This window comes from Camellia sinensis, chromosome 10 (assembly GCF_055761805.1).
Source record: "Camellia sinensis isolate YWXY chromosome 10, ASM5576180v1, whole genome shotgun sequence".
Lineage (NCBI taxonomy): Eukaryota > Viridiplantae > Streptophyta > Magnoliopsida > Ericales > Theaceae > Camellia > Camellia sinensis.
This window is the reverse complement of record NC_138970.1, coordinates 121821419-121834942: the sequence shown is the minus strand read 5'-3', so window position 1 is coordinate 121834942 and position 13524 is coordinate 121821419. Positions and strand designations below refer to the sequence as shown.

The window sequence follows — 13524 nt, the reverse complement described above, 5'->3', positions numbered from 1 at the left end:
AGTGACTTTGAACAAGTTCAATGCAATGATAAACATGTTTTTTTTTTTTTTTAATAACCGGAAATTGTATCCTAGGCAGAGGATCCTTTGGACTCACCCTAGAAGCACAAATTCAAGGATCAAGCGACGCCCCTAATCGCATGATTTGGGCAAACGGGAAGTGCAAACACGAGTCGAACTTGAGTTGCGCATGTGGGGAGCAAACCCACTGACCACCTAGACTACCCATTAGAGGGTACAATGATAACAATGCATACAGAGCCACCAAAATGATGAGACAAAAACCTAGAAAATCTCCAGCAATCACACTTAGGCCTCGTTTGGGAAGTGGCTATTTTAGTAGGCTATTTTAGTTTTTGGCTATTTTAAGTAGACTAAAATTTTTGTGTTTGGGAAGATGATTGGATTTTTTTGTGGTTGGATGTGATGTTTGTGAGAGAAAAAATGAAATGATTATGGGTTTGATGTGATATTTTGTCTTATTAGCTATTTTAGCCTATTTTGTCTTTTTGTGATTTTTAGCCTAAATTTGGCTATTTTTTTTCTTCCCAAACACCCCCTTAGTTTGGTTGGAGCCCTAAGTCCAAAGATGAGAAACAACTCTTCTATGTACAGATTTACCTGAGGGTTACAGTAGGTAGTATCAAGTATGAGAGTTTGGACAGAACACATCTGCAAAACAGGTATCTTTGCCATTTCTTCACAAAACCGAAAATCCCCCGTGTGTAGAACAGCCTAGATGTGTACAAAAAATGCAGGATCAATTTCAGAATGATGATGATATAAAAGCAAAACAATGATACAGTGTCCCAAGTCAATTCCATCCATCCACACCTTACCATTGGGTGGTTCAAATAGTAATATGATTGAACCTGGGCAGTGGTTTGCATCAAAGCATGTCACATCAATTCCAGCAATACAGATCTTTTGGTTGAGGGGTAAAACTTGTAATTCGTCCCACGGGATCCCAATTTTCATATTTACAAGCCTTGCAGTGATAAGGGAGCAATAAATCTTCCCGTGAGAAAAGGACCTAGTGAGACCTTGATAATCTGCAAAAACAAATAGAACCAAGAGCTTTGGAATTACAAGGCAGAATGATGTTATAGCAAAAGCATAGTATAATAGAGTTGACAAACTAGACCCTAGTTGTAACAGTTCAGCGCAAGGATTTTATTTTGGTGTGAATTAATGTAACAGGTGCCAGTTAGTGGTGACCCTAGACTTTCATTATGTACACAGAGACACAACCAGCATCTAACAGAACAAAACCACTCTCAAGAGAAATTATACCAGGAATTTCAATTTAATTTCCATGTGTGACTGCAAAACTGATCCTAGACTTCAATGGGTCGTTATGGCAATGCAGTTCAGTACTTTCTAATGGGATTCATAAGGTCCAGTGTTATTAAAGGAGATAGGCGCACTGATGCAGAATATAAGAAGCTCACAGAAGAGTAAATTTAAAGAAGCGGTGATATTTGGAAATTGAAATGGTTTCAAAGAGAAATCGATAGGAACCATATGATGCGGAATATAAGAAGCTCAAAGAAGAGTAAATTTAAAGAAGCAGCAATATTTGGAAATTGGAATGGTTTCAAAGAGAAATCGATAGGAACCATACATAATCATGTTTCTAATATTATTATAGTTTTATTTTATGATTATTTTTATGTTTCTAGGATTTTCAGGCGAGGGGTATTTTGGTAATTTTATATTTGCCTACATGGGTTGTAGGGGTCACCCATGAGTCGTCTTATGAGTCAAGTTATTTAATTAGTCTTTGTTTTTGTTTCTTATCTTAAATTAGGCCTCGTTTGGCAAGAGGCTATTTTAGCCAATTAGCCAAAAAGTTACTAAATTAGCTAAAAAGCCAACAACCCATACCAAAAAGTCAAAGATTCTCTTTTCTCTCTACTTTTTGCACATCTTTTCGTAATTAGCCAAAAAGTCATACTAAACATACAAGTTTTTTTTACTTACCTTTTTAGCCAAATAGCCAAAAAGTTACTAAATTAGCATGTTCCCAAACGAGGCCTTAGTTTTGAAAATCAAAGATATTTTGATAGTTTCCTATTTTAGTTCTAGTTGGTTTAGGAAATCTTTTAGTCCTATATAGCCATGTAAAGCTTATAATTCAATAGAGTTGATATTTTATAAAAAGTTAAAGAGTTTTGAAACTTCTTTATGGATTGTGTGAAACAATCAAACCCTAGGTGTGATGCCTATGGAATCTAGGTGTGATGCCTAGACCTATCTTCTTCTTTTATGTTTCAATTTGCTATTATCGGATTACTATTTACAGCCCTCAAAAAGTGCATTTTTCAACCCCAAAACTCCATCCGATCACCCTCAAATCAATCCTAATCCCTTCCCCTACCTATTAGCCTTCAATTTACTGTTGAAACCATAAATTATTCACTGTTTAGGCCATCAAATAACCTGTTTTGAAATTCCAGCACTGTCCTTATTTGTCCTGCATCACGCACAGAGGCGCCAAGATCTCTTGAGGCCTAGCACAAGGTGCAAAGCGCAAGGCGAGGTGCAGGTTTCATCGAAGTAAGGCACACCTTGTAGGCTTTAATATAAGGCATAAAGGCAAATAATTTAGGGTTCAACATAAGCTAAATGAAATATTGAACATTTTAAAACATAAATACTTTATTCAACATAAGCAAATAATTTATTGAACATTTCAGATGTGTATAGCCCAAAGAAAGAGATTGGAGAAGAAGGAGAAGGATACTGGTATGGTTTTTTATATTCCAAAGGCCAAAACCTAAGAAAACAAACACAAATATAGAACTTTATTTTTGAGGGATCTCGCTCTAAATCCAGATACCAAGTTAAATTAATAAACTAAGAACAACAGAAGAAAGAAGAAGAAGAATGAGGATGCAAAAAATAGAGAGGAACAATGGCTAAAGGAAGAGAATCCAAAATAAGGGTTCTCTTCCTTCATCTGACATATTTATATTAATGATGATCAAATTTAAGTATTACCCTTCAGCCTAACAAACATAATTCATAATAGAAGGAAAGGATAACTGAAACCTCCAAGTTGAAAAGGAGGAAATAACTACAACAACAAAATAGAACAAAATGAAATCTATCAAACAATTAGATACTAGTCAAGACTCAAGACATACGCCCTGGTAGACTTGTGAACATATGCTAATAAGCAACTCATAGAATTTAGTAGTACACGCCCTTGTATTAGAATATATTTTAATTGGCTTCGACAATTTGGCTTTAACATTAATGAGTTAAATTGAACTTACGGTCCATATGAAAGTGAGTGAGAAACCAATGGGAACAATCTCTTCTAAGATATTTGAATGCATCCTGCAAAAAATAAAAATAAAAGGAATTACTAAAAATTAAAATGACATCGTGAGGATTAAAAGAAAAGAGTAATGAGAAAAAGAAAATAAACAAGCAGAGCCTTTATACTTAGCGGCTATGAAGAACATATACGAATAGATACTAATATGATACTATACAAATATGATGATACGACAAAACCTAAAAAAATAAGGTGGTACGGCTTGGATACCTTTGTAAAAATATATATTTTTATAATTTTTAACATTTTATTATACCTAAGCTCAATAGAAATTCGCTATTAGTTTAAGATAGTTTAAGAGATGCTAGAGACCACTTTACTTTTATTTGTAGATATAACAGCTGTTTTTGGAGGACCGCTTGAGCGGTCTTTTGGTCGCTCGAGCGGAGATTTGCAACTCCCAGTATCTCGCAGGTTTGCAGGTGAGACCGCTCGAGCGAAGGAATGGTCGCTCGAGTGTAAAATGTGAACTCCCAGTACTTTCACTGTACCTCTGCAAAACTTTTGAGACCTTACATTTACCGCTCGAGCCTATGAAGCATAGACACGGCAAAATCAGCGCCGTGGCGGTGTCAGACACGGAGACACGCCGGGGACACGTACGGGACACGCCATCTGCCGTGTCCCTTTAATTTAATTATTTTTCTTGTAGGGGACACGCGTGTCCAGATCTGGACACGGCGTGAGACACGGCAAAGAGGGAGAGAGTGTGAAGGAAGAGAGTGAAGAGCGACAAACCTGTCGAAGATCGAAGCTCCAAGCTCCATCAGAAGGTCGAAGCTCCATCGAAGCTCCAAGCCCCAGACGATCGCGATCTGTCTCTCTCTCTCGCCTTCACAATCTCTCTCTCTCTCTCTCGATCGCAATCGCGATCGCGATCGCGACCTTGACCTGTCTCCCTCTCTCTCTCTCTCTCCTTCTCTCCCTCCCTTGCTTCTGTCGTTCTGAGGGTTTACTTATTATATAATAGTTATTATTATTATTATTATATACTCATACACATTATTATATATTATTATATATATTATATAATAGTTAACTATTATTATTAACTATTATAGTTAACTATTCTGAGGGTTTAGTTAACTATTATTATTATATATTATATAATAGTTATTATATAAAATATAATATATTTATAAGATAATATATAATACATATTGTAAGATAATATATACTCATACATATTAATAAATAAAAAATAAACACAGGTATGTAAAATAAAATAAAAAAATTAATTATTTAAAAAATATAATAAATAAATAAAATAATTAATATGTATTAAAATAAAAACATTTATAAAAAAATTAAAAAATTTGCCGTGTCCCCTGTCGTGTCCGTGTCCCTATTTTTTAGAAATTGCTGTGTCCCGTGTCCGTGTCCGTATGCGTGTCCGTGTCCGTGCTTCATAGGCTCGGGCAGTTCCTTTGTATTTTGGTACTTCGCTCGAGTGATGGAAAGTTTGCTCAAGCGGTTTATCGGGATAGCTGACTTAAAAAGTCGACTTTTACTCATTTTCTTTCCATTTTTACATCTCCTCTCTTAAACACCATCTTTCGAAAAACCCTAAGTTTCTTACCCCAAATCTCTCTCATTTCTCTAAGATCTAGCCTAAATCACTTGCAAAGAGAGAAGTACACGTGAAGATCATCCTCTCTACCGATTGGATTTTATCTTTGAGAAGAATTCTCCTAAAAGCTTGGCCTACTTGCTCTTTGCTTAAGGTAGAAATACCTTTACCCTTGTATATTTATGTTTTGGTCTAAATAGGTGTGAATCTTGTGATAAATAGAAATATTGAGATGAATGGGATTATGTATATATATATGTAGGTTTAGTGTGATAAGGTATTTATTTGGAAATTGGTGATGGATCATGCTTTCAACTATGAAATAGGGAGTAAATACACTTGGACTAAGGAAAATAAATGTTGGTACGGAAAAACCCCAAATTTTCATATGAACTCTAGGGATTGTTCATGAATTTGATGAAATGGGTAATTGATAATTAAAATTGGAGAATCCTTGTGATTGTGGGTGTTGTGTGAAAAATGTTCATGTTTTTGGAATGTGTTTGAGGTGCCCACTTGCCCGGTTCATGTGAGGACAACGAATATGGGATTGTGTGTGAGGTGCCCACGTGCCCGGTCCGCATGAGGGCGGCGAATGTAGGGATGTTGTGAGGCGTCCACTAGCCGGTTCGTGTAAGGACGACGAAAGTGGAAAGGTTTGAAGCGTCCACATGCCACCTGTGTGAGGACGGGAAAAGTGTGGAGGTTAATTGTGGCTTGTGATTTGCTATATATAAGTATATATAAGTTTTAAAATGCAAATAAATTATGAGGCATTAATAATGCATGTTTAAATCAAATGTTTATATACTTGGATAAAATTATTCTCTATTGGGCAACATTGCTCATTCCTACTTTACTAAAGTTCAATTTTTCCCATTTTTGTCCTTAAACTATGCAATTATTCCCAATTTGGCCCAAGTCCCAGCGTCCGTCTAATTTATAACAAAAAATGACACGTCCGCTGCCATGTGGCACACGTCAGCTATCACGTGGCATTTAATATGGAAATATAATAAAATTAACTTTTCCAAATTGGCCCCTTAAGCATTATATTTTTCTGAAATTGATGCATAAGCTATCTGATTTTTCCTATTTACCCCAAGACATCCTAGACAAATTCTAATCCTCAAAGTAGATTCTTCGTGTGTGAGAAATATGGGATATGAAATTTTGATTTTTCCTATTTTAATACAAAAAAAATATAAAAAAAATTAAAGGCATTAGAGCTATATTAAAGATGTCTTCGTTGAACCTATATTATTATAATAACAAAAAAGTTGTAAGACATTTTCTCTCTCTTGCTTTTCATTTCTCTCGTTCTTTCTTTGCATTCTCTCTTTCTTTTCTTTTTTCTCCATCTCTTTCCTTTTTCTTTTTCTCTTCATTTCTTCATCTTACTCATTTATATAGGGAAAAAATGCAATACTTAAATAATCAATGTGGGAAAATAATTATAGGTTGGCTAAAATAATACACGGTAACTGACATGGCAATTCATGGCAGTTAACATGGCATTTTTCAATACAAATTTGGACATTAGGAATTGGGACAAGTTGCAAATAATCAGATAGTTTAAGGACCAAATTGGGAAAAGATAAACTGTAAGGGTCAAGGTAAAGGAGAAAAAAAAAAGGAGGAAGAGAAGAGGAAGAAGAAGCAGCTAATGCTTTAAGTGGGAAAGTGTAATTTATCTTATATTTTTTATTTATCCTTACTTTCTAAAAAGTAAGGATATGGATATGGGATACAAATCAAATCACACACCACCCTCAAATCTCTAGAAATAAAAACATGGTATCTCCTTGAAAATAGAAGATACTGAAACCCAAAAAGAGACCAAATGACAAACTTTCTCCCATAAAGAATCAACATCCTCACTCTTATCCACAAAAACCCAAGTATTATGCTCCTACCAAATAACTCAAAAAATTACCCAAGAGACAATCCCACAAAAATCTTACTTTCTTATTGAGAGCATGAAGTTGGACAACCCAATCTTAGTTTTATAATAGTTCGGATATGTGACCTAAAGTATTTGCTACTCAAAATTAAAGAAATTAATTACAAGTATTCAATACGTTTAGGAAGTATCAAATACATATATGTGAGTACCGATATCTAATACAGATACAGATACGACACCCTTCTAGAATATTTGTGCTTCATAGTTTAGCAATCATAGGCTCAAATTTTTTTTAGAAATATAGGTGGCAATTATGTTACATGGACTCGGGTACGAGTACCGAGTGTGAGTGCATATCTAGAGGTCAAACACCTTAAAACTGAAAATGGAAGATACGGGGATATGGACCCAAATTTGGATACGGGTACGGGGATACGGTAAATAGTTATTTAAAAAAAATATTTATTAAAAATATTTAATTAATTAAATACAACATTAAAATAATTTTAAATAATATTTAATTAATTAAATACAATATAAAAATATTTTAAAATAAAATCATTATCTTTATAAAGTCATTTTTTTAAAAATAATAGGTGTAAGTTTAGAGAAGAGAAAAAGTTAGGGAATGAGTTAGACTTCATTCCCTTTTATATTAATAATATGGAGTAATGACAAGAGTGCCATAAGGCATAATATATGGGCCAACCTATTACACCAATCAAGGGAATAAAGAAGAAGAAAATACAATCACATATTTCTTATTTTAACACTCCCCCTCAAGCTGGTGCAAAAATATCTCTCATGTCCAGCTTGTTGAGAATGCCTTGAAATGGTTTGCTCCCTAACCCCTTGGTGAGAACATCGACTAGTTGGTCTCCGATCTTCACAAATAGAATACATATGATGCCACTAGTGAGTTTTTCCTTGATGAAGTGTCTATCAATCTCCACATACTTAGTTCTATCATGTTGAACTACGTTATGAGCTATGTTGATTGCGACCTTGTTGTCACAGTATAGTCTCATGGAGTCAGTTTGATAGATTCCCAAGTCTCCCAACAATAGTTTAATCCATAGTAACTCACATACACCCTGAGCCATAGCCCTGAATTTTGCCGCAACACTAGATCTAACCACCACATTCTATTTCTTATTTCGCCATGTGACTAGGTTGCCACCAACAAATGTGCAATATCCAGAAGTTAATCGTCTGTCAGTGATTGATCTAGCCCAATTTGCATTAGTAAATGCCTCCACACTGAGATGGCCATGTTTTGAAAAATAGAGACCCTTTCTAGAAGAAGACTTCAGGTATAAGTATATGAGGTTGCCCACTAGTCTCTAGTATCTCCCCCTGTCCACTGGATCTCCCTCTTGATCCTTACTCAGTTTCTGGCCCGGTTCTAGAGATGTATCACATAGTCTACCTCCAAGCATTCCAGATTCCTTTAGCAAGTCAAGTACATACTTCCTCTAGCATATGAAGATGCCATCCTTGGACCGAGTTACTTCAATGCCCAAAAAATACTTCAAATAGCCTAAGTCTTTAATTTCAAACTCTTTGGCTAAATATTCTTTCAAATGAAGAATCTCCTCAACATCGTCTCCTGCCAAAACAATATCATCAACATAGATAATAAGAGCTGTGGTCTTACCATGTGAGGAGTAATTCACAAACTAGTGTGATCAGCTTGACTTTGTTTGAACCCATATTTCAGCATAGCTTGAGCAAACTTTTCAAACCAAGCCCTAGGAGACTGCTTTAGCTCATAAAGTGACTTTCGGAACCTGCATACTTTACCGTTGGACTTAGCATCCGCAAAACCAGGAGGAATATTCATATAGACCTCTTTTGCTAGGTCTCCATAAGGCATTCTTTACATTAAATTGATAAAGTACCAATCCAAATTTGCAACAAGAGAGTAAGATGCTCACAAAATTCATCTTAGCAACCGGTTCAAATGTCTCCTGGTAATCCACCCCATAAGTCTGAGTGAAGCCCTTAGCAACCAATCTTACTTTGAACCGTTCTATGGAACCATCTGCTTTGTGTTTTACTGTGTACACCCACTTACACCCAACTAGATTTTTGCCTCTAGATAACTCCACTAACTCCCAAGTGCCACTCTTGTTGAGAGCTCTCATCTCTTCCATCATGGCATGTTTCCACTCAGGAATAGAGAGAGCATCCTAAAAATTGATAGGTAGACTCACAGAAGACACTTTAGACAGAAAAGCTTTATATGAGGAAGACAGATAAGAATAAGAGGCATGATTACTAATAGGATGCTGAGTACATGACCTAACCCCCTTCCTATTAGCAATGGGAACATCAAGATCTGAAAAAGCAGGAATAGAAGCACTAGAATCAGAATTACCTAGACTCTTAGGAGAGGGGGGTGACTCTGGACACTCATCCGGAGAAGAAGTTAACAGTAGAAGAAGAAAAGTAGTCTCTTGTTTTTTTGTTTTTTCTTTGTGTTTTAAAAAAGAATAAAAAAGGTGTTTAATAATCAACCAATACAAACGACCAAGACAAATGAAAGGAGAGACGAAGGCAGAACCAGAGGCAGAAGTCAAACCAAGGCTCAGAGGTGCCGACAAGAGTCACGCATACCAGAGATGCTGTCAACAAGGGCCACGAAGGCCAAGGGGACTGCCGACAGGCCCCTAGACAGTCAGAAGGACTGTTGACAAGCCCTTAGAGACTCAGTAAAGCTACCGACTAAGCCTAATAGGCTGTCGGGGAGCCCAAATGAGGAGCCAAAGACCTAGGAAGCCTGGGTAGACTGGCGACTGGGCTATTAGACTGTAGATGGGCTTCTGACAGAAGAGAAGAAAGGCAATGGAGGGATGGGCTAAGGTTTTGGCTCTGATAACATATAAGTTTAGAGAAGAGAAAGAGTTAGGGAATAAGTTAGACTTCATTCCCTTTTATATTAATAATATGGAGTAATTTCAAGAGTGTCATAAGGCATAATATCTGGGCCAACCCATTACACCAATCAAAGGAATAAAGAAGAAAATACAATCACATATTTCCTATTCTAATTTGTTTCCTGTTCTAACAATAGGTTGAGAAAGAGAGAGAGTCAATATTATCTTTAAATAATAGTGGGGTGTGAGATAGAGAGTCATTATATTTAAATAAAAGTTAAAAGTAGTGGAGTAATGGTGTGATATTGTTTAAGAAACAAAAAAAACAAAATTAAAAAGAGGAATGGAGTAGTCAAAGAGGTTGTGTTACAAAGAGGGGAGAGAGAGAGAGAAGGAGATCGAGAGACGAAGAACAAGAGAGATCGAGAGAGAGAAGAACAGGAGATCGACACGAGTATGGGTAAGGAAGATGAGATCGAGATTGCACTTCGACTTCGCACTTTGAACTCGATCAAGGCCATCAAGCACTTCAAGTATGCTTACTCGATCTTGCTTGCCGTATCCACTTTCTTATTACCATATCTCGGCTGGATTTCGTACATGTACCCGTGTCGTGTCGACACGGGTACTCTACCCTAAACTGGCGAGTTCGTGTAACGTAGGGTGGCAAGCAGTCAATAGAATTCAAGTTGTTTGTTTCACACATTATCTATGAGACAAAAACAAAATAAAATTTGACGAGCCTGAATGATGGTAAATATGGCAACCAAAGGCATATATTGCATGCAGAAAAACTTGTATATTTAATCTATTTGATTCTGAAACCCATCTCATAATGCCACCAACGTTGATTCAAACCAACAAGGGCATAAGAAAACAATAAAGAAACTAGGGAGTTAGGATCCATGATGAGAGTGGCATCACGCTAAACCCCATGTAAGTCTTTAATAAAGAAGAATCCTAAAAATGTACTAACCCACAATTAAACCAACATCCTTTTATCAACTTTGCCAGTTCTCAAGAGAAAGTAAAAACACACAGTTTTTGCAAAATATAGGAAAATCATCCAATCATCAATAATTGCCAAAACCACACAAGTAAGAAAATAAACAGCAAGTATTCATAAATGGTTGAAACATCATTTACCACTCGAAATGGTGTTCCTGGTATGCAGCACCACTGGGGAATGTCCCTGAGTTTTCCATTCATGACATTCTTTTTCACCACAATCTGCTTACGACGAGCATCTGCGTGACTTTTTTCAATCTCACGTTGTCCACTAGAAGGAGTGCAATCTTTTTTCCTGTGACCAACAGAACCAGGAAAATAATCTGTAATCAACTTGCTCACAGCTACTCTACTAGTCTCATCAGTTACATCTCTAGAGGCATTTGTCCTTATCTCTGTTGTCTTGGAACTTTCTTTTTTAAGTTCACTAAGGGATTGAACAATCTTTTTCCTGGGACCAAGTGCAGTAACACCTATGCTGAATAGATCCTGCAGGAGACGAAAAAATAATATAATGGGTAAAACATGTTCAAGTAACAAAAGCATTAAAACGTAATGGACATAAGATCTGCAACAGCAACAAAATATTTCAAGATATATGGATTTGTTTCAGTGAAAAGCCAAGCCCAACCTAGAAAATCAGTACCACAACTCACTCAGGTAACAAAATCAGTCTTTGCAGTGGGTAGAATCTGCAATGGCAACAATATATGTACAAGAAATGGCTGAAACATGTGCACTTGCTATATAGCTTAAGCCTTGCTCAGTCCAATCCAATATTCAAAACGAATATTTTAGAACTGGACCCATATTGGTAAACTTAACTTCCCTTCAAGATTCCCATCTGTGGATACCATCTCTTCAATATCAAGAGTCTCCCAGCAAAATGCCATGGTCCAGATTCCAGGATGTCTCTGAGAACCTTCCTGATTAAATTTGAACAATTTCATTGGATAAAATTTCAGCTAATCCAAATCCAACCCCAATTCTGCTTGCAATGGTCTTCACGGTAAAGAAGGGTAGTTTTTTTAGCAATGAAATAGCATATTAATCATTGCTTCCAATTTTGAATTCCCTCAGTTTCTATTTTCTTGAGGAGGATTCACCACAACTTTATTGTTCTTCACAAAAGGAGCTAAGGAGGATAACAATAATTGAATTGCATTTGTTTTAACTGATACTCGATAACAATAGGCTTGCTTGACATATTTCTTTTTTTTCAATCTCTGTACAGTGGAGTTCTTCAACCCCATCATCTTCCCCAGGTTTTCAAATGTTCTTTAGGCTTCCAAATCTGGTGAGATTCCATTCCATTCTTATTATTGTTTCCAAATGCTCTGTTCTCAGGTATCCAGTTCACCTTCTAAGATCACAAGTCAACTCTTTATTGTTTAGAAGCTTATTCTTCATTTCCCATTCACTTCAAAGAAGCAAAATTTCATTATGCATTCTAGCAATTTGCCTCACTGCAGGACCATCCTTGATTTCTACTGAATCATATTCTTGTTCCTTACTTGATCATTCAATCGAAGCATGCTTCAGGATATCAATCATGTTCATCAAGGTTCATTTTGCTATGTACTCAAATCTGATCCATGCAATCCTTCAATCTCTAACAGCTGAGCTCGGCAACAAAACAGGGTTCAGCATCATCTGCTACAACTTGTTTCTTCCTTCACTCTCCCTACTTCTAAGGATAGATAGAAAAGGAGCCAAAGTTTGTTGAGTTCTCTGATTACCAGATTTCTAATATCGACTGAAACTAGTTTTCACTTCCATAATTACCTATTGTATGCAATAAAAAAAATTTGCAACCTTAAATGTCTGCACAGAACTAGCATCAGATCATTGATTTGCCATTGAATCTCAGAAGAAAATGAAACTTACACATCATATCTGGAGAGATCTCACAGAGAGAGAAGCAGCTAGAGAGAGAAGCTCTCAATATTTCAAATCAGAAAAATAAAATAACTTTCACAAAGATAACTACATAATAACAATGGTAATAAAATAATAATCAGATTGGAGACAGTTTTATAACTTATTTTGCATATTTCATATAAGTATATCAGATGTAAACTACTCACAATAATATACTTATACATGACATTAGGCAAAAGAGAGTTGGTGATACACAAGGCCTCATCCCAAGCCAGGACCAACCTCAGGTCAGAGTGCAATTATTCATCCCAAACCCAAATTCTTTACATACAACCTTGACCAAAGCTACTCATAGTTCGAATAGGTCAGATTCAACATTTCAGCACCGGTCGCAGTAGACAGCAACTAAGTGTCTCAGGTCCAGTTTGCCCTCATACGGGCACACATGCACACCTACATGTACACAGTCTATACAGATATGCATCCAAACTACATTGATATAAATTTCCCTGTTTACATTCCAGTGCAAACTAAATTATATCCTCACAACCTTCCTATTTAGTATCGTTCACATTGACATCATCTTTGTTTCCATCTTTCACTTTCCAATTTTTTAGAGATTCAAACAGTTGAAAGTTTGACAAGACCATCATTTCAAATTGTTTTCATTTTCCATGAATCCAAATTTTTAACAACTTGGAAAACTGTTTTAAATTGTTGCCTACAGATGCTTTAGTTTTCAACAAATTTTGTTCAAGACAGTTCTCTGAAACACTTCCACACCAAACACATTTTCTTTTGAGAAGATAGTGTCACGAGGTCATGAATCAGCTGAGTCTAACAGAAACAGCAGCAGCAATAGCAATAGCTGCAGAAAAGCACCTCAGTCTAATTGATCTCAATTCAGTAGCTGCAGCATCAAGAGCTGAAACAG

At 36.2% G+C, this 13524-nt stretch overlaps 1 protein-coding gene across 3 annotated transcripts in view; it reads right to left on the bottom strand.

The window, feature by feature from the left end:
- LOC114263338 (sterile alpha motif (SAM) domain-containing protein) overlaps positions 1-13524 on the bottom strand; it is a 35172-nt gene that overhangs the window by 19289 nt on the left and 2359 nt on the right. For all 3 annotated transcript variants that reach the window (XR_003629596.2, XM_028203844.2, XM_028203846.2), the window contains exons 3-6: positions 10848-11198; positions 3282-3345; positions 835-1052; positions 622-735 (exon numbers count right to left, since the gene is read on the bottom strand). Coding sequence is in view for 2 of the 3 variants with exons in the window: in XM_028203844.2 (XP_028059645.2) it covers positions 622-735; positions 835-1052; positions 3282-3345; positions 10848-11198 (747 nt within the window). In the remaining variant the exon portion in view is untranslated. The remainder of the gene's footprint in view (positions 1-621; positions 736-834; positions 1053-3281; positions 3346-10847; positions 11199-13524) is intronic.